Raw genomic sequence first — 22,396 nt, forward strand, 5'->3', positions numbered from 1 at the left:
AAGAAAGCTAACAGCATACTGGGCTGCATTAGTAGGAGCGTTGCCAGCAGATTGAGGGAAGTGATTCTTCCTCTCTATTCTGCACTGGTGAGGCAACACCCAGAGTATTGTGTCCAGTTTTGGGCCTCCTGCTACAGAAAGGATGTGGACAAGTTGGAGAGAGTCCAGCAGAGGACAATGAAAATAGTTAGGGGTCTGGGGCTCATAACTTCTGAGGAAACTAGGCTTATTTAGTCTGCAGAAGAGAAGATGGGGGGTATTTGATAGAAGCCTTTAACTACCAGAAGGGTGGGTCCAAAGAGGATGGAGATGGACTGTTCTCAGTGGTGGCATGACAGAATGAAGAACAATGGTCTCAAGTTGCAGCCAGGAAAGTTTTAAATTGGGTATTAGAAAAAACTCTCTCACTAGGAGGGTGGTGAATCACTGGAACAGGTTACCTAGAGTGGTGGTGAAATCTCTATCCTTGGAGGTTTTTAAGACTCAACTAGACAGCTTTGGCTTGGATGATCTGATTGGGGATGGTTCTGCTTTGAGCAGGGGATTGGACTAGATGACTTCCTGAGGTCCTTTCCAGCCCTAATTTTCTATGATTCTATGAAATTAAGACAGTCCTTCTGAATAAAAGACCTGACAAATTTCAATGAACTTTGGTTACTGAGTTTGTTTAAAAATTTGAGCAAATTCAGTGAGTGGGATTTACAGGGAGCTCCTGTAAATTTTTAGTTGCTTTCCTTAAACTGGTGGTTCTTTTACCCAAACCTATTCTTTCCTCCCTAGTTTTAAATTGCTACAATCTCCGCTTGATCTTGTAATTACTGCTCTGTATAGCTTCCTTTTGGTGTTCAGTGAAAATCATAATGTAGCTGTGTGTTCTTCTGTGCTTTAAGAACTCCCAAGATGCAGATTACATTTTAATTCAAACATAACTGCAAATATTTTTCAAAGCTTATTATGGGTTTGCAAATTAGATGTTTGGTAGCTTCGAGTTACTGAATGCATTTTGGACTGGGAACCATCCAAGAAATTGTGTGCTTAGACAACCACATTGCAAACGTGGTAGAGGAAAGCAAGGGGGAAGTGAAGTTTGCCTCAGTCTACATAAATTGTAGTCTTCAAATAATCCACTTCCTTTTACATATTGGTCAAAAAATTTCCCTCTATCTTGGTGACCTAGCTGCTGGATATAAGGTAGTGTCAAATTCTTCACAGAGCATTACATTAAATATAAGTAAGCAATAATAAGCTTTAGATTGCCAAGTAAATTTTTATGATGTATTGAATTTTCTGCATACACACTAGTTAATTAATTTTCAGTTTATGATTCTTACCTTTACTTAGAAGCACATTTATTTAAAAAAAAAAAAAACAACTAACAAATAATGAGCTGTTTTCCCACCCCTTGGTGTTTAACTACTTAATGAATAATTCAACAAAGTAAAATGATGTGTGCTATGACTTCTCTCAGTACACCCTGTTACAATAATGGCAGAAGGGAATGGGAAAGCACCCTCAGCTTTGAGCTTTCTGCTCAAGCAATATGGAACTCAGGGCCAGATTTCTGCCTCATTCAATTATGCTGATGAGTATTTCTCTCTACAAGTAAAAATGTTCTGGCAGTGTTCCATTTTTAATTTGCTACTAAACAAAGAAACGAATGCTTCTCTCCTATCCCGCTTCCCCTCCAATAAAAAAAAAAAAAAGGCAGCAAAAACCTTGTTGCGGTTATCTGTAGAAGAGATTTGAGAAGGAGGAGAGAAATTTAAGTTACAAATTGTAGTTTAACAAAATACAATATTTACAGCTTATATTTTTCAATTCCTGCAGGAAATTGTTCTGGTTGTATTTTTTGGTGCTGAATATGTGGTGCGGCTATGGTCGGCAGGTTGCAGAAGTAAATATGTTGGCTTGAAGGGAAGAGTACGTTTTGCCAGAAAGCCAATATCAATTATTGGTAAGAGTCCTATTTTTGACACTTCTCTATTTAGTATCTAGTTTAAGGAGCAAATTTTGAGTTACTGCACGAGACCATAACAATAGACTTGAATTCTTCTGTCTGTCTTACTCTGTCATTCTCTTCAACTTGGCTAACTTGCCTGTTTGGGGCAGAGACTCTCTTTCACAATGTGTTGGTACTGTGCCCAGCTCAGTAAGCTTTGAGCTCAGTTGAGCTAGGTGGTACTATAATACTAATAAACTGTAGAACTAATACTGAATTTCATGAAAGAACATTTATAGATTTGTCTTCTGTCCTATGCATAACACTAATTGATCAGGGATAATCCTATCCATATATTGTTTCCCTGGTGGGGAGGAGAGGGAGCAGCAGTATCTGTATATTCCTGTAGAGGATAGCTAAGATGGTGTGGGGAATTTCCTTGTGGTAGAATCTTTCCCCTTACTTTTTAGATATCTTTGGTCACTGTAACAGGGGAAGTGGTGTAGCCCCATTAAGGGCAGGATTTTTGTAGCACAGGCAACCAGCAGAGTGGAGGTTAAGGAAAAGTTCTATGGTCAAGTCAGTTGACAGGGGATTCACACAACCAGAAAGGAGCACTTCTTCAGGACTATGAGCCAGAGCAGGGAGGTAGACCTGGGAAGCAGTGGGGTGAAGAAGCCTTGCTTTGAAATGGCTGATACTGATGGTTGCCTAGCAGGGCGCTTTGGGAAGACAACCTGAGGGACCTGATTCAGGGCCTGGAAGAAGTATGATAGGCAGCCAGTGGGCTGGGTGTTTGTATTGCTGACAAAAGGTTTACATTTGTGTTTGTATTTTAACCAGTAGTTCTGGTTGTACTAGAAATGGGTAGTTTGGAGGTCCCATTAATGCCCGAGGGTCACATGACTGCCTTGAGCCCTTCCAGGGGTCAGGATCAAGGTGTAGACAGGGTCTTGGGAGTCCAGTACTGCTCAGGAAGGGTAGAGATAGCTCAGAGGAGGTTTGAACTTGGAGTCAGAGGACTTAGAGCCCAAGATTGGTGCAGATAGCTCAACTCAATGAGGGGCAGAGTTTAGGGCCAGGTGGCCTGGAACCTGAGTGCGGCAGAGATAAAGGTCCTGTAGGGCAAGATAAGGGTTGAAGCCTGGAAGCCAGCTCCAGATAAATGGGCCTTGGCTAAGGGACCAGCTAGAGTAGAGTAGCAGAAGCAGGGAAGGCTGAAGCCTCAACGTAGAGGCCTGAGGTGGCCTGGTGGCTTTAGGGGACAAGTGTCCTAACTGAGTGATGATATATCAACATCTGTGAGGCATGGGTACGGTGCAAGGAATGGTTGGAACCATGAATTAAGCCCTTAAACCCAGGAAGATCGGGAGAGTTGAACACCTGAGGAAAAGGAGCACCTTAGGCTCATCAGTCTCTGAGGGCAGCCTCCCTTTTCATGAAGTTTCCATCAAGATGAGAAAACAAGGAAAGATCTTGAGAGATGGGGAAGAGAGAGAGCCTGGCAGGGATGTGGTGCCCTATAGGGGGCATCACAACGGTCCTTAGTCACCTAACTTTTTACATTCATCATCTTCCCCTAACCCTTATTTCTCAGGCAAGGTTTTAATATATACTAGGAAGCAGACAATGTGGATGGGAGGACATAATGGGGCAGCTGAACAGAGTTGAGGAGGGAGCAGAGGGTTAGTTCTGAGTGTATTATGTAGGAAGGAGGAGGAGGTGAAAAAAGTAACTATGCATGTGTTTTGTGGTTTGCTTGTTATACCCTTTCCTTTCCTTTGCTCCTAACCCCATTTAGTTTATAAACACTTGTTGAAGGGCATACATCTTCATATAAATTTGCATACCACCTACAGTAACAGAAATAACACCAGGGCTAAGTACAAATAGGCAAAAGCCAGAGGTTGAATTGATTCAGTCTTTGCAGGCTAGTCTAAGCTGCGAAGATTGAACCAATAAGCAAATGAACAGACATTTGCTTTGGATTCAGGAAATGTAGCCACATATCTGCACTGGCTCAAGCCAGAAGCTGGGCAAGGGGGAGGGGTGTGCTACAGCATGGCTCTCTGGCACATAGTCAGCCTGGGATGTGTGTTTGCTTCCTCTTCCTGCTGCCCCAAGGGTAGCTCTGTACTTGGGAAGGGAAGTCTAACCCCCCTCCCTGGCTCCCGACCCCAATCAAGGTTTGTCTGGGGGGCCTGTAAGCCAGCCTTCACTGCTCCAGCTAGGAAGCAGAAGGGCGGGGCCAACCCTGCTCTCTAGAATCAGCAGTTTGGACACAGGCACAGCTTTTAAATATTTTTTCTACATACCTCAAGGTATCAGGCATGGTTCATGAATGCTGTGATGCTGGGGCAGATGGAGCATCCCAGAGGACCACAGGAGGAGCCCCTGTGTGTTCAGCGGTGAACCTGGAATTTCTGGGTCTGGTGGGGAGCACGCAAGGGCCCCCCTGCATCCCTCCAGCTCAGTGATTTGTCTGTGGGGGGGACCCCAGGTGCCCCCCCAGACCCAGGAAGTAGCAGTTGTCAAGCCAGGGGGGAGGGCGTGGAGTGGGGGGGGGGGGTCCCCACGCTCTCTCCAGCAGACCCAGAAGTGCACGAGAAGTGCTTCTGGTCCACTTCTGGGTTTGCTGCCGAGTGCACTGGAGATTCCCCCCCTCCCCCCAACGCTCCTGTGGGGTGCTCCATCCATTCCAGCATCACAGTGTTCATGAGCTGCCTGCTATCTAGAGGTATGTAGGAAAAAACATTTAAAGCTGTGTCCATATCCGAATCACTGAATTTTTCTGAATCTCTCCGAATCAATTTGGAGAGTTCCAGTTTTGATTTGTAGAGACAAATCTCCACCAAATTGGATCGGGGACCGAAGCTTCACACAGCCCTAATGCTTGTGTCCCCTCATTTTACATGAGAGATCTGGAAACTTATATTTTCAGTTCATTGGGGTTCGTCTTCCAGCTTTGGATAAGGCTGGAGAGGGAAACTGTGAGCTGAACTTCTACAGTGTTCTGTGGGATCTTTCACTACCTGTATGAATCCTGAAGTAGAATTTCAGAAATACAAGTGCTCTTAAATGTGTCTTTAAATATAATGAACAATATGGAGAGATGGCATACTGTTCTTGACTCTCCATGTGAAAGTCTGAATGCATAAAAAACCAAACAAATGAAGTGTATTAAAATGTTTGTCAAGTGGTAGGTTGCTGGTACAAGCTCTTGCTGCTTCATTTACATGCAGTGACCAGACAATTTCAAGTTGTTTTCTGTTCTTTTTTGGGAGGAAACCCAAGATCTTTCACAGTCCTTCTTTTTTTTTCTTTTTTTGTCTGTCTTTTTTTAATTTAAACCAGAGAAAGAGACTTACTTACCCCTTGATAATAAACAGTGGTGAGGGCTCTCATCTAAGACATGGGAAATCTTGCTCTATCTATGCATGACTACTGGTCGATTCAATTGACCACATCCGTAATTCGGCTAACTTCCTTTATTAAATTCAAAGGCCAAGTAACAGTTATACTATATTAAGTGAACGTTCTAGAATATTATTTCCAATAACTATGTACATTAGATAATAAGTTTAGGATACTTATTAATGACTGTACCCACACAGTAATTACAAGCCAACTTGCAGCTAGGGTAGCATGGGAGATTCTAGCTATGCTAGTTGGCTCCAGCAGATTAGTCCATTTAGCAAAGAAACCCTTTCTCATGCTCTCTTCTATATTCCCTGTTTTTCTCATTGCATCTCCTTTTACTGAGTTCCAGAAATGGATAAGACTGGTCTTGAAACTTCCACAACTTTACTAGGAGTTCCCAAAACACAAAACTGTCTATGTTCCCTTTTTCTTTAGTTCCTAATCCCTTGGTCCGATATGTTTGCACCTTAATCTTCTTGCTCTTGTTTACATACTTTTGTCCTAAGTTGATGTTTCTGTAGTCTCGGCACCTCTCCCCCTGAAAACTCTTATCATTTCTTTTTGCTTAAACCATGAATTTCTGAAGATCTGATCCATGTTTATGTATAATAATATAGTCCACCACACTGCCACCTACTGCATAATAAATGTTTTCAGCATACAACATGATTCCCGCAAATATTGAAATGAGGGATTTTGAACCAGGTTGTGGATAAGTACTTTGCTTACCAGATACTTAACCACAGAATGCTTATTGGCTATTCATTCACAAGTGGATATCTCTGTCCCTCTTCTTGGAACTGTTCCATTTTATATAAGTAATTACATTTAAACTGGAGCAGACATTTGACCCATAACCTTCCACATCCCAGGTGAGTGCCCTAACTATTGAATCTTCCACTGGTTTAACTGGAAATTCCACTTTGGACCTGGGAAATCTTTCCATTTGAAACCAATTAGACATATTTCCACAAAGAAGTATAGATTTTGTTTTAATATATTTTTACAAGCCATTTTTTAAATTGAAAAATATAGATTTGCAGTGGGATCTTTAATGGAGCTAATCATATGTAGGGAATATGTCTGTTTTTGAATATTTGTCCTAGTAAGTCTGTGTTCTGAAGCAATTATAAAAGGAGGTAATTGACTGGAAATGGTCAAATTTTTTGTTGGATCTTTTTTTGACAGAAAATGGCCTTTTGATAAAACCAAATTTTTAATGAGAAATTACATTTTCAATAACCACCCTTGAAAATTAATGTGACAACTTTACACATTGGTAAAAATGTACTTCATATTTTGTTTTAATATTCATTAGGGAAAATAAAATACATTGTTCATCTAACTCTGATTCACCTAGTTTGGAGCACTTCCTGAGTTAGAAGGTGAAGCAATATAAATGTATTGCAAAAGAGTAAGTCTTTCAAACTTTTTTCAAATTTCTCCATTCAGTATTCTGACACTGCATATTTGTAGTAGTCAGTGTTTATATAGCCACTTGAAGGATACACATACCTTAAATGCTGAGTATTGGCAAATTGTGTGTACAGGGCTGCAACATTTTTAATGTAATTCAGAATGATTAAGAGTAAATGAGGATGAGATGAGGGAAGGGTTCATGACCATATAAGAGGTACAAATACTGTTTGTTTTGTTGAAACAGGGAATCATCAGCATAATGCCTTTTGGAAGCCTGGTTGTTTTTACCTTAACATTGAAGAAAGCAGACCATGTCAGAACCATGGTCATTAATGTAGGCTTGATAGAAGGCAACTAGACAGGAGTAGATAAAAATAAAGAACAGCTTGGGCTAACCACTGGGAAAGTGAGAAGGGAGTATAAAAAATCAAACTATTGTGATTCAGTAAGTCTACACTAATATCATATTTAAATGACTGGGTGCATTTTCACATGCTATTAGTGCACAGCAATTAATTCCAGTGCACATTAGGCTGCAGTTTATTGGTCCTAGCAGTACTGCATTTACACACATTCCCAGGACCACAGTATGCTGAGCTGGGTCAGAACAGTCCTGGGTTGTAGGGAGCCCAGGGGGTTAACTTGCCAGCCCAGGGCTGCTCCAACACAGCTCAACTTACTGTAGAGGGGCTAGCTGGGGTATGGGTTTTCTAGTGCTGGGCTAGCTGGCAGGCACTGAAGCACTCTTGTGCCCCAGCCAGCCACGTCAACATTTACATGTGTGCTACTGTGGAGTAAAAAGACAATGCAGCAGGATAATATATGCATTTACAAGTCCTATCCTGCTGTGGAGTTAACTAGTTTCCTGCAGCTTTATAGAGCCACACATGTAAATGCGAGATTTTTCTATGGAGCTAATTAGTCTACTTGGCAGTAAATATTTCATGTAGACATTAGGCTGTGCGAAACAGCACCATTTCATTTTGACTACTTTTTCGCCATTTCAGAGGGACAGTGGGAGCAGTTCCACCAGGCCCATGGACCTGAGGCTGGCAGTAGGAGGCAGGGGAGAGCCACTGGCCAGGGCTGCAGTCCAAGTGGCTTTGCCACAAGCTCTTCTTCCACCTCCTGCCACTGGGCTGAGCACCACGGGGCTAGTGGAGCTGCTTGGAGTAGAGCCCAGTGACTGGAGGCTCCACAGCCCCGTGGAGCTTGAAGATTGTCACAGTCATGGCATCCCTAAGGTCATCTGGGATTTCCTCATCATTCCAGTTCCTTAAGATGAAGGCACAGAGCCATGATGTAAGCCCCTCTCTCCCCCTGCTTGAAGATGTTGGCAGGGGTTTCATCTGTTCCAGATGCCTTGCCATTCTTCATCTGCTTGATGGTTTTCCTTATCTTATCAAGGGTTGGAAGGATTCCAAGATCATCTCTGACTAAGTATTGTGGGATGGAATTGGGAGCACTCCCATCAAAAACAGTTTTTATTGAGAAGGTCTTCAAAATGCTCCCTCCCATTTAATGTTCATTGCTCCCCTTTCCTTGATCAGCTTTCTGTCATCCTTAGGTCTCAAGGGGGTTTTTCCCTGAGTGCTTGGACTATAGATGGCTTTACTGGCACTAAACAAGCCATGCATATCATGGATGTCAGTGAGAAGTTGACTCTCCTTGGTCTTCCCACCATCTGTTCTTCACAGCATGGGTCCTCCTTTAGACCTCTGTCTTGGATTTTTGGTGATTTCAATTTATTTTGCTTGCAGTTGGCATCATTCTGCCATCCATCCATTTGGGTCAAGAGGAGGGTGCCTTTGGAGTTAACTTTTCCCAGTCCTTCCTTACTGATGTTTCTCTTGCAGAGGTTCAAGTCCCTTCTGACTCTGGCATTGAAATTTACTGAGCAGAATAAGTTCATCCTCCCTCCAGAATGTCAGAAAGGACATAGAATGTCAAAAGGTTGGCATAGAATTCCTCCTTGGTTTCATCAATGGTATCAAGAGTCGGGGCATACACACTGATGACAGTGGCATATAGGCTCTCTGCCAATTTGAGATAAAATCATGAAGTGCTTATTAATTCTGATAGGGAACTCATTAAATTGGTATACAAGTTCATTCTTAATGACAAGGTCAGCTTCATGAAATTAGTGTTCTCCTTCCTGTTTACCGTTCCAGATGAGGGTATATGTCCTTTGAGCTGCCTGTCTCCCACTTGCCAGGTCTTGCTCAGTACAACATGTCAATGTTGTGTCACCTAAATTTGAGCCACAATTACACTGTGGTACTCTAGGCATTCATCATCAGGATTGTGCAGCATTGTGTCCTGATGTTCTAGGTCCCAAAATGGATTGTGTATCTTTGTTGATTTTGACTAATGTAAAGGTGATCCCACTGGATGCAGTTATACAGTCAGGAAAAAAGGTAGGCAGACTATATTTAAGGCACCTTTTCTAGCTCCCACCCCAAGTAGGGTGAGCAGAGTGGATTCTAAAGAGGGTTGCTCAATTGTAGTTACAGCTGCCGAATCGCACTCCTGCCTCCAAGTGCTAGACATCCTGGTTGTAACTGCTGCCTTCATGCCAGTTCTTGACTAGAAACTTTCAGGCCTGACCATCCTTCTCCCATCATCACCAGCTGGTTGCCAAAGGGCTTGAAAAAATGAGCTAAAGCGATTTTCATGGAAGATGTTTGTGCATGATTTCTTTTTATCATGGAGAAGCTACTACACATCAGCTTCCAAGTGGTTCCTCACAGTACAGGACCTTGGATCCAATGGCAAGTAGGCCAAGACAATTGAAAATCTTGTTCTACTGCAGCCTTTATCCACCTTTGCAGCCACTGAGATTCTAACATATTCTTCCACATCCTCTGCCGTTGAGAGCTTGTAGGCCCATGGTTGGGATCTGGACAGGCTTATTATAGTGGTAACCTGTACTCACCATGTTACAGCACTGTCGAAAGGATATACAGTAAAAGCTTTGTTATCCGGCACCCACGGGGTATGGAGGGTGCCGGATAACAACATATACCAGATAACTGATCGGCCCAAACAGGCATCTTTGGACTATAGATGTCCCGCTGCATCTGGGATGTCGCTGCCCCTCCTGCCATGTTGCTGCCCCTCCCACCACATTGCCCCCCCTTCTGTGGGCCCTGAGGGATAGGGAGGGGGGACCCGTGCAGCCTGCTATTTCCTGGGCACGGGCTGCTTTCCCCCAAGCTTTGGAGGCTCTGCAAAACCGGAAGTGCCACAGTGTGGGCACTTCCAGTTTCACTTTTCCCTTACAAGTTGGCATGCTGGTTAACACAGCTTTTGCCGTACGTGGTTTTTCAGGGAGGAAAGCATTACCATCTACTGTCCTCACCACATCCTGGTGGTGCTGCCAGTGAATGGTCCATGACTGCTTATTCATCACTTAAGAAATAAGTGGCCTTTCCTGAAGGTCATTCCACTGTCAGCCACCTGTGGACATGCTGGGTAGTAGCACAGCTCTGCTGCCTGACTAGACTAGCACCACATAGAAACACTGGCACAAGTGGCAGGGAAACCAGTTTCCCATGATAACATCCCCATGGCCATTACCAAGAGGCAATCTCCTGCCTCATTTACAATATTCCAGTTATTGCAACAAATGCAACAACAGTTCCACAGACAATAGCATCCTTTGCTATACAACCATAGTTCATATCTAGACCAGGTCTATCCTGTGTAATGAATGCAGAAGGGATTATGTAGGGAAAAAAGTGGTACAATCAGATAATTAAAATGGCAGCAGCAGTCTTTGTTCTGGCATTTTTCAACTTTTGAGTGGTTGACATTTTGGGTTAACGTCTGGACACCTACATGAGTCATCAAAAGTGTTGGAACCTTTAGATCCACCATCTAAGATCTGTATCTTGAACTTGTGTGATAACTGGTAGCAGGGGTACATCGTAATTTTCTGTGTGTAACAACTTTAGAGGGATGGGTTTCAGCAGTTTTTTCATGGAGGTTCCATAGTAGACATGACAGTAGAAGAACCTACCACCTATAGGTCAGATCCAAACCCTGCAGTGACTAGCTCCAACCCACAGCACCTGGGATTAGTAGCAAGTGATTAGGCCTGGTGCAGCTCCTTCCTTGCACCGTGCCACTGATCCCCATTACAGCCCTCCCTGTTTTCTCCCATACAGAAGGCACTGCATATTCTCTCCAACCCTTTATCCATCCATCTCCCCTTGGTAGGCACTGCTTATCGGAGAGGTAAGTTATTATCCTCTCTCCCTCCCATCTCTCTGACATAGGCAGCCATCTCCCTCCCCTGCTAGAGGAGGGAGTGTAGGCCTATGGTGCAGCCAAATTGCAAGCATTCAGTTTGCTTCTCTAAGAGGCTGATCATTATCACAGTAGAGGAATGAGGACACTGGAACCTTGAGCTCTACTGTAAACTTGGAGGTAGGTGGAAGAAGGGGAGGTGCATTCTAACCATTCTTCTGAAGCTTGTCCCCATGTCTCTCCTGTCTTCATTTCAGTCCTTTCTTTGTGTACCCTGTCTCTTCTCCCAGTCACCTGTATTCAGTAGCTTATGGGGCAGGGGGAGGGGGAATTTCCCAGAAATATTTGGACTGGGGCTAAATACCCAAATGGAAAATTTAAGCCCAAATAATTAAAAGGTCAGCTATAAGCACCTGAAAACTCCATTTTTACAATGGAAAATATCAGAGACCCTTAACAGCTGGCATTCTCAACTCTGCCTCCTTTATATATTCTCTTTTCTACCACTATATATAGACAAATGCTTTGCATCTTTCTGCATCCACATAAGGATGTGGTGACCTATAAATGATTTAGCAGCACACACACACGTGCTACATGTGTGGAGTTGAAATCAGTAAACCTATACTAAAAAATTACAGAGTATGCTATTGACCTATTTACCATATTTTTCCACATACAACACACCTCAGCATATTATAGATTCTCTGGAGTTTTGAAAGGCAAAACAAAGGAAAAAAGAGAGTTCCTTGTAGAAAGTAGCTGAGTAGCAGCAGCTAGGGAACCAGGCCTGTTCACTCTTGTGCTCTTCTTGAATTCCTGCAGATTTTAGTTTTGGTTTTAGCCAATAAGCAGCAAGACTTGCTCTTGCCATACTGCTTGCATATAATGAATATTCCAATTTCCAGCAGCTGATTTTTGAGAGAGGTGAGGTGTGTGTGTTGCACACATGAAAATTCAATACCACATAACTCTGAAAGCCCTGCTCACCGGTTCATACCACCACACAGTTTCAAACAGCTCTCACTTTATCTTTAAAAAAAATCTACCTTCCAGAGAATGAGTGAGCAAGTGGTATAGGAGCAGGGAACTCATTTAACAGACTTGTTATGGCCTCTTCCTGTGGCTCCACATTCTTTCCTATCTTCAAGCTCCAGTACATTGATGATGCTGTAGTGCATACTCACTTGAAAGCAGATCTTCAGGTGATTTTCACCATTTTCTGAGATGTACAAGAAAATGGGACTGATGCTTAATTTTCAGAAGACAAATGTCCTCCATCAACTCACTCATAATGAGCAGTCTCCAGCTCTAGTAATTCAGATTCACAGTGAAACTCTGGAGAATGTTGAGTATTTCTCTGAAAGAAAGCCATCTTTGGCAGATGGCTGACATCAATGAAGAAATCCAACATTGCTTCAAACGTGCAAGTGCAGGCTTCACACACCTGAGGAAATGGGTGTTCAAAGATCACAACGTTGGATCTGAAACCAAGCTAATGGTTTATCTAGTAGTCATGATCCCTACCTTACTGTATGCAGCTGAGATGTAGACAATGTATAGGAGATGCTTCAAGCTGCTAGAAAAGTATCATCAATGCTGCCTGTGGAAGATCCTTTGAAGCCAATGGGAAGACAGACCCACCCATATTAGCATCCTCTCACAAGTAAACACCACAAGCATTGAGGTAATGATCATATGATGTAAACTTAGTTGGGCCATCCATGTCATCCAGATGTCCAACTCCTGAAGCAAATTTCATTCTCCCAGCAGAGTTGAGGCATACGCTTAAGAGGAGGGCAGAGAAAGCACTTCAAGGATGTCATCAAGGCCACCTCAAAAAAATGTGACATTGATATCAACTCATAGGAGACAGTTGCTCAGGACCACTTCAAATGGAAGAAAAGTCTGCTGCAAGGATTTCAGTACTTTGAAACCTTACGATGACAACAGAAGATGGAAAGGCAGGAGCAGCAGAATCAGGCATGCTTCTGAATCAAGAATCCAGAGCCATCAACCCCAACCAGAAACATGTGCCCAAATTGTAGTAGAACCTGTTGATCCTGGATTGGCCTTGTCAGCCATCTTCAGACCCACAGATAGGGCATTCATGGATGATAATCATCCCCAACTGCAAGGGATTGCCAATGATGATGAATCTAGTCACCTAAGCCAAACTTTTCAGAAACAATTGTGAATCCTGTGTTCCTTATTTTGTGTGCCCAGCGTGAGACCCTGGGATCTGATGTGCTGAGTGCTTCCATCTGCAGCTGAAGGTAGCAGGAGCAGCTCATTGAACATATAAAATGCTAAATAAAGCTAAGCAGTATAAAAAATCAGATCCTAGTTATTTTAAATTGGGTACCCAAAATGTATAACTTTTGTTTAATTTGTCTGCCTAATCCCTTTATTTATTATATTAGCCTTCATCTCATGAGGTTTTGTAAAAATAAATGGTTTTATGAAGCACTCAGTTACTGTAGTGATGTGTGTCTTAGAAAAAAACTCATTATCATTAGAAAATTCTGTACTTAAGCAGCCTTGGAATACTATACAATAAATAAGGTCAATAGGCAAAGCACTGAATGAGGAGAAAATAGAATATTGCATGGCTGCCCACTAAGTGAATGCCTTACATTTTGTGCTTTCAATGGGGCAGGCATCCTATGGTGGTGGTGTGGGGAGAATATATGGTTTTATAATTATAGGGCTATATCATAATTCACATTCTTGTTCCTTCTTAATTCATTCTTATTGTGCATTTCTTAATTTTTGACTAGTTGACTTCACAACTTTTAATGTTCTTTTCACATAGTTTGTGTGCAAGTATTTGTGTGAGATGCATTATATACGCCTTGTAGTGCTAATATCAGCCAACCTTACTTTTTATCTTTATGTCCCTTGAGTCAGATTACCAAGGTATTGTTTTTTTTCTGAAGTGTACATAATGGTGAATTTGTATGCGATTTACCAAACATGTTTCACTTATCTTAGAACAAACATAGTTTTGCAGATATGAAACTAGTAGTTTAATTTTGATGAAAGAGCATATTAACGTACGTTCTTTTGGATGTTTTGTTTGCTTGTTTTTGTCCCACAATCAATGACCATTTAAATGTATAAATCTAATATTTTAATATGTATTTTTAACAGATCTTATTGTTGTGATAGCCTCAATAATTGTTCTGAGTGTAGGCTCAAATGGGCAGGTGTTCGCCACATCTGCAATAAGGTATGTTCTTCTAGTGATTGTTGCACTAAACAATTACCAAAGCATGCATTAACGTTTTCATTGCAAATGGGATTTATCAGCCCTTAAGCTGATAAATGAAGACCTCAGTACACCATTATGCCTCAATCACAGCTTAGGAGCTAGAGAGTGGTGTGAATGAGCTAACCAAGAGGAAACAACTAAAGAAATATTATGGCCCATACAAAAGATCAAACATCTCTCTTCCTGAGATAAGACTATTGTAGGAGTATGCTTTATTTAAGAAGTAATCCAAATAGCACTTAACTCACTTTGTACTTTTTAAAATGCATGTAACTGCTGTACTTCAAGTGCAGTTGTGCTCTGATAGATTTACTTGGCACAAGTAACACATACTGTACATGAACTAGAAACGTTCATTTTTTGTAGTGTTTGTTCAGCTTGCTCAAAGTACTGAAAGCTTGTTTTGGAGGGTAAACTGAGTAAATACTGGAAAGGAATGATAAAGAGTAAAAAAGAATACATTTGCTTGCTACTGATTTGTGCCCATACTTGCGAACAGTGCTGCATTTTCTGTAATGTACTAAGAGCCCTCATGAATACTTTGGTCTCTGGGACATGAGAGAGCTTAGGATCAGGCCCATAACTCTTCTTTGGGCATTGTCTACTCTATTTGCAAAATGTCTGCTACCTTTGCATATAAGCTTTGACAAAATAATAAAGACAGAGGCCTTGCAGACAAGTATGCCTTCTGTGAGAAAAAAGGTGCGATTTTTGTGGCTCACCAAAAAAACCGGCAAATCTGAGATCAGTGAGGGATATGCTCAAACCACAATACTGTCAGCCATTCTCCAAAGGCCCTCAATCCTTTGGGAAGATAGAGCATCGTCAAATGCATCACAATAGACTTTTTTTTTTTTTTTTACTATCAACATTGGTTATCCCTTCTAAGAAAACCTGCATCTTTTCTAAAAGTCTGCATAATTTTGACATCTCAAAACACTTTCCTTCCCTCCAAATCCAAACCAAAATATATTTTAATAATAAACTATAGATTGAGTGTAATGTTCCAGTTAGCTCTTGGATACCTTGTTGATAACCGTCTAAAATATTTACCATAGAAAAAAACAAGGGCTGTCATAATGTTGTCTTAGTGTCCATTGTAAAGCCAAATTAGAACATTCAAAAATTGTTTTCAACTCCTCATTCCCTTTGTTCTCCAGGCAACCTCCCTTCTGGGGAGCTACATGGACTCTTTGACATTGGAATATATCATCGGCATGCTTCTGTTTTAGTCCTTATTGTAAATACTGTTTTTGCTAGTATTTTCAAAAGTTACATGGTTGCAGTTTAAGTTCTGAAGTATAATACAGCTGCATAGAATCAGTAATGCAATAAAGACAAACAAATGCTGACATTCAGCTTCATAGTCTTATAGGACAGAACTTACCAGTTTACTAGATCAAGAAAGATGAGGCTCTGTTAAATTTGACTTGGCTTGGGGAAACCTCAGAACAAGTAAATGCCAAGAGAAGAAAAAGGTTTCATAGGTGGTTTTTCTAAACATACTAGTCTTTGGGCATGTGCAAATGTTACACTTGGATTGACCTAACCCTAGTTATATCAATCTATGTGGCAATCTGTACAGAAGTTCAGGGAGTTAGATTGTGGAAAAATTGGCTGGCCTGATCTAACTAAGCTCAACTGGGGAGGCGAACTAAATTAGATTGGGCTATTCCATTTTCTATCCATCAAATGTCTACATACATTTGGAGCATAGCTCTGACACTGAAGCCCAGCTCCTTTCCCCAGTCCCAGGGTTGCACTCTTCCTACCCCACCCACCCTGGATGGGCTATTTTTTTAGCCCCTTGACCCTGCCCACCCTCTCCCACTTGCAGACCTGCTATCCCCACCACCACCTTAATCCTGCCCTCCTTTCCCCCCACTTGGATCAGGTTTCCAGCATGGCTCCTGGCACCAACAAATGTGTGCACAAGTAATGCCTGATCTACAGACATGCATTTTAAAGAAATCAGTGTAATTATAGATTGGGTATAGTGAACACCTGCATGAAACCTTTGAGTTTTGATAGGATTATGGACATCACTGCAGAAAAACCTGAGGTTCCTGTGAATTAGTGTCACAAGAAAGCATAAGCATAATGCAATAAGTAAAAAGAAGGCAAGTTTTAATTGAATTATACAAAACTTTAGACCTATTAGATTGGGAGTTTTGAGAAACCACTAGAAAATACATTATTAGGGGGTAATTTATAGGGGTGTGTGAAGTGGACCCTATTCAACTTGGATTTGGCCTGAATCAGGGATGGCGATTCAATTAATTGATTTGAATCATTGTCCCCAATTTCGATTCTGAAGATTTGATGTTGATTTGGAGAATCAGCAATTCAGACACAGACTCAGCTTTTAAATGTTTTTTTTCTACATATCTAGAGGTACCAGTGCAGCTTGTGATCACTGCGATGCATCTCACAGGAATGTGGGGGGCCCTCCACATGCTTGGCGGCAAATCCAGAAGTGGACCAGAAGTACTTCTGGTTCACTTCCAGCTCTGCTGGGGAGTGCACTGGGGCCCCCTTGCATGCTCCCTTGGCTTGGTGATCAGCCATGGGGGGACCCCGGCTGCCCCCCAGACCCAAAAGGCACCAGTTGCCGAGCCAGGGGTTGTGGGAGGGGCCCCCATGCGCTCTCTGGCGTAACCCAGAAGTGGACCAGAAGTGCTTCTGATCCACTTCTGGGTCTGCTGCCAAGTGTGCTAGGGAGCTCCCTGCACTCCTGTGGGACACTCCGTGTGCTCCAGCATTGCAGTGTTCATGAGCTGTGCTGATACCTAGGGAGATGTAGAAAAAACATTTAAAACTGTGTCTATGTCCAGCTCTCCAAATTTCTCTGAATCTGTTCAGAGGGTTCTGATTTGATTTAGAGAGATTAAAGGGTCCTCTGACTTGATTCAGAAATTCAGCCACCAAACTGGGCTGAATCTCTGTTGAATCGAATCAGGGACTGAAGCTTCACACAGCCCTAGTAACTAATACCAGTAGATGGATAAGCTAGATGAGTTAATAATGATCCTTTTCCTTCTCTTGACTACTTTAAAGGATAGGACTGGTGTCAATAAAGTTGAGTGAAAAATTGAAAAGGATATGATAAAAAGTAGCTATAGAGAAAAAAATCATTTGCATTAATCATAGAATCATAAAATTAGGGTTGAAAATGACCCCCTGCTCAAAGTGGGATCATTCCAGCCAGAATGAATGAATAATTTATGAATAATTGACATTATTCATAAATTACTTCAGCAAATAATTATTCTTCTGCAGGCTTCTCACGAATTACAAATATTCTCAATTCAAAAGTACATGCTCTGTTTATATACATAAGTCACATAATAATATCTGTATGGTTTATATAGATAACCAATATAGGAAAAGTGAGAACTGTGACTTTTTATAATAGTTGAACATTCAGGTTTTTGGTTTCAAAGATAAGGGATTTAAAGCTTTGCTTTCTTCCAGTGAATACTATTCTCGGGAAGTAAACATTTGATGGTCACATAAATAAGTGGGTTAAGAGTTGGGGGAGAAAAAATCATTTAAAAAATATTCTTTGCTATAATGTACTCTTAAAACACTATTGAAATTTATTGGTTCAAATACATAAAGGTACTGAGTTGCCTTAACTCCAAGGCACATGACTGAGTAGAGATGATGTTCAGTACCTTGAAAGATAATCAGGCTCTTTTGATATTTGAGTACAACCTACAAATACATTCAGGTACATGTTTATACATATTGATCACTTTTATCTCTTGATATTTCTATCTTGTTGATATCTTTTTATTTTTATTTCATTTTTCTCTTAGGGGAATTCGTTTTTTACAGATACTACGCATGCTTCATGTAGATCGGCAGGGCGGCACTTGGAGGCTCTTAGGATCAGTTGTTTTCATACACCGTCAGGTACTAGATATTACAAGATCTCTAATATGTTTCATGTTAAGCTTATGGACCTCATCAATTTTAAATTGTACTCAAGGAACTGGCTGAAGTAATTTTGAAGCTATTGGTTATCCACCTTGAGAACTTGTGGAGTTTGGGTGAGGTCCTGGATGACTGGGGGTAAGGGAAAAATAGTTCCTGTCTTCAAAAAAAGAGAAGGAGCATCTGGAGAACTATAGACTAGTAAGCCTGACCTCAGTTCCATGATCTCTCCAGGAATAGGTTCTTACAGGTTCCATTGTGATGCACCTAGAGGAGAACAAGGTAATAGGGAACAGCCAGCATGGATTCACCAAGAGCAGGTCCATGCCTGATCAACCTGATTTCCTTGTATGATAAAGTGACAAGTCCATAGAAGGGGGTGGGGGGAGAGAAGAGGGTGGAGAGCAGTGGATTTGATATAGCATGATTTTAGCAAGGCTTCTGCCACTTCCTTTCTCAACATTTTTAACAAGCTAAGGAAATGCAGACTAGACCAAAGTACTGTAGGGTAGATACATAACTGGTTGGATTATCACTCTCAATGCTTGCATCTCCACAAGATGCTATATAGCCATAGTGTCGGTGGGTACAAACCATGATGCTGATGGTACTGCATGGTGGCCATGCACTACTGCACAGTAGGGCTGTGTGAAATTTTAGCAGCTGTTTTGTTCTGGAGGTGTTTGCGGCTGAATCCGAATTGAAACAGAAGGCTCAGAAACATCTCTAAAATGAAATATCCAAACATTTTGAACATGTTTTGGAAATGTTTCAGAAAATTTCAGGGTTTCAGAGCTGGGCTTGTGGGGAAACAGCTGTACGCTGCTGTCCTGCTCCGTGACCTGGCTGCTCGGGGAGCAGAGATCTGGTGTAGCGCAGGGCAGGCATTGGCAGCAAGGAGATCCACAGTATGGGTGTCTGCTCCCTGCAGAGCAGTCGCATGGCAGGGACCAGCAAGCTTGCTTGCCACTCTGTGCTGCTTCCCTGCCCCACGACTCGGCATGGTAGGGATCAGAGATCTGTGCAGGGGGTCTTATTGCCTGCTGGGAGGGCAGTGGCCCTCCCCCTCTCCTGGATGAGCCACCCAGGGCCCTGGCCTGCTCCCAACCGGGGTCCTGCAGCCCCAAGCCCCACCCAGCTGGGCAGTAGGGCCATGCGAAGCTTGCAGCCTATTCAAAACAGATTTGGCTGAAATGAAACAGCACAGTGATCTGAAACACTGAAATGAGTTGCTGTCCTCTGAAACCAAATCAAAACACAGCTACTTCGCATAGCCCTGCTGCGCAGTAGAGTTGGAAATGACCCATGCATCTCTGGGACTGCTCAGTAACTTAATTTACTTGCTAAAGTGAGTACTAAATGACTTCCCAGTAACAACTGTGCAGTTGGGTACACACATAGATGTGCCAAATGATTAGTTTTCAATATCTAAGTAGGAGGAAGTATCAAGTGGGATTCTCCAGGGATCTACCTGGCATGGTTTTATATCTTCATTAATAATTTGGATGGGACTGAGTGCACACTTAGCAAATCTGCAAACAACATCAAGTTGGGTGGAGCTGCAGATACTCTGGAGGGTATGGCTAGGATCAGAAATGACATGGATAGACTAGAGACATGCTCCACAATCAACAAGGTGAGATTCATCAAGGACAAGTACAAAGTCCTGCACTGGGGGTAGAATAATTGCATGCACAAATACAGACTGGGGAATAGGCTGCTGTACTGCAGAAAAGGATCTGGATGTTACTGTAGTTTCATAGTTGGTAGGGTTGGAAGGGACCTGGACAGATCATCAAGTCCAACCCTCTGCCATGGGCAGGAAAGAATGCTGGGGTCAAAACAATCCTGGAAAGGTGTCTATCTAGCCTCCTTTTGCAGACCCCAGGATAGGAGCGAGCACCCCTTCCTTTGGAAGTTGGTTCCAGATCCTAGCCTCCCTGACTGTGAAGTAGTGCCTCCTGATATCTAGCCTGAATCTACTCTGTCAACTTATGGCCATTATTCCTTGTTACTCCCAGTAGTGCTCAGGCGAACAGGGACTCTTACATTGCCTGCTGGTTTCCTTTGGCCAGTTTATAGACGGCCACCAGATCCCCTCTCAGCCGCCTTTTGTGGAGGCTGAACAGGTTCAGGTCTTGTAGCCTCTCTTCATAGGGCCTGCCCTGCTGACCCCTGATCATCCGAGTGGCCCTCCTCTGGACCCTCTTGATGTTGTCCACATCCCTCCTGAAGTGCAGCACCCAGAACTGGATGCGGTACTCCAACTGCGAGGAGTAGTAGACCAGGGGTCAGCAACATTTTGGGCACAGTGCCAAAAACACCCACAACTTCAACTTGTAAGATGTTGGTGTGCCAGGGGTGGATGACGGGGGAGCAATGGGGGGCCCAATCCTTTCTGTTACCATGTAGTCTTGCCATCCAACCAGAAGCATGAGTACCAAGCACAGTGCCTTTGAATGCCACACTCAGCTGGGGATTGCCTATCCCTGCTGTAGACCATAAGCTAAAAATGAGCCAGGAGGATACTTTTGCAAAAAGAAGCCAACAGCGTACTGGGTTGTATAACAGTATATTGGATTGTATTATCAGGAGTGTCACTTGTACATCAAGGAAAATGGTTCTTCTGCTTTATTTGGTAAAGGTGAGATCTAATGTGGAATACTGTGTCCAGTTTTGGGCCTTACATTTCAGAAAGGATGTAGACAGATTTCAAAGAGTTCAGCACAGAACAACAAAAATGATTATGGGCCTGGGAAGCCTAACTTTAGAGGAAAGTTAGGGTTGTTTATCTTGAAGAGAAGGCTCAGGGTGGGTGAAGGGGCAAAATTTTGATAAATCTTCTTCAAATACCTGAAGGGCAATTGTGGAGAGGATGGAGATGGGCTTTTTTCTATGGCTGTAGGGGACAGGACTAATAGCAATGGTCTCAGGTTGCAGCAGGGAAAATTTAGGTCGAGGATGAGGAGAAACTTTCTGGCTATAAAGATGGTCAGACATTGGAATAAATCACTTAGAAGTAGTGGAATCTCCACCCTTGGAATTTTTCAAGAGTAGGTTAGATAAACACTTGACTGAGAGGTCAGGGATGGTCCTGGATTAGGTAACTTTGTGAAGTCCCTTCTAGCCCTACTTTCCTATGACCCTATAAAGTGAACAGTTGTTTCGGGAGAGAATCAATCACTTTCAAAGTCTTTCACATTTCATTTTACTTTTAAAACAGGAACACAATTAAGCTGACTGTTTACTTTAGTTTGATGGCTAGTCGGCATCAGAAGCAGTATTTTCTGGAAATTAGAATTCCTGCTGTGAATAATGCTCCTCTGTGCTCTTTGACAGAATTATTCAAGCATAATTTATTAAACATCGTTATGTGGTTAGTCTTGCATATCAAATATGCTGTTGTTTATATTCAGTGGAAATATTGTCTAACCCAGGTTATTTTGGCATAAAAAATGCATAAATTTCTCAAGTGAGAAAATTGCCTATTTTAGCCATTCTTTTTTATTTATCTTGGGTTTTGTATCTGTGCTTTAAAATAAGAAAAACAAAAAACTTAGTATAATATGACAACATACAGCAAACACTATTTTAGTCAAGACTGTAGGCTGCCATGTAAAGAGGCAAACAGATATTTATAGTTATGAGCCAAAGTTCTGAAGTGTACCATTACTCTTCATGATCAGAAGTGCATGCAATTTATGTTACAGGAAGACTTGATCACTGCAACCCAGACTTTGTTGAATAAATGGAGAGGTCTCTTGGGGTCACTTGGAACACTTTGCTGGAAATGGATGTATAGTGGTATGTTGGAAGCGAGGTCTGTTGGGTAGTATCTTTTATTGGACCACTATAGTTAGGACAGATGTTAGGCAAGCTTTTCAGCATAAAATATCCTTCCTCAGGTTTGTGAAAGCAGCAGATACAGCCTAAGCGAAAAACAGGTAAAACAAAGAATTTTCCATTTCAAAAATTAAAAGAATTTCTCAAAAGGAACAAGGGCAGTAAATCTGAGAAGGAAAGAGAAGGTATAAAAAGCAGCTACAAATCAGGGAAAAGGCAGTTCAAATAGATTATGTAAGAAAGAATAATTATGCAAGAAAGGATAGGCAATGTGTAGGGGGGACACATGGCCCCCTCTTCCCCCCCCCCCC

General features: G+C 42.1%; 1 protein-coding gene across 1 annotated transcript in view; it reads left to right on the forward strand.

Moving 5' to 3' along the window:
• The first annotated feature begins 996 nt into the window (after positions 1-996).
• The window catches only part of LOC109315906 (potassium voltage-gated channel subfamily KQT member 1-like), a 148,624-nt gene continuing 127,224 nt past the window's right edge, over positions 997-22,396 (forward strand). The window contains exons 1-4 of the mRNA XM_019543868.1: positions 997-1,231; positions 1,805-1,954; positions 14,183-14,261; positions 18,125-18,221. Of these exons, the coding sequence (XP_019399413.1) occupies positions 997-1,231; positions 1,805-1,954; positions 14,183-14,261; positions 18,125-18,221 (561 nt within the window). The remainder of the gene's footprint in view (positions 1,232-1,804; positions 1,955-14,182; positions 14,262-18,124; positions 18,222-22,396) is intronic.

The sequence above is a fragment of the Crocodylus porosus genome, unplaced genomic scaffold (genome assembly GCF_001723895.1).
Source record: "Crocodylus porosus isolate Cpor-Errol unplaced genomic scaffold, CroPor_comp1, whole genome shotgun sequence".
Lineage (NCBI taxonomy): Eukaryota > Metazoa > Chordata > Crocodylia > Crocodylidae > Crocodylus > Crocodylus porosus.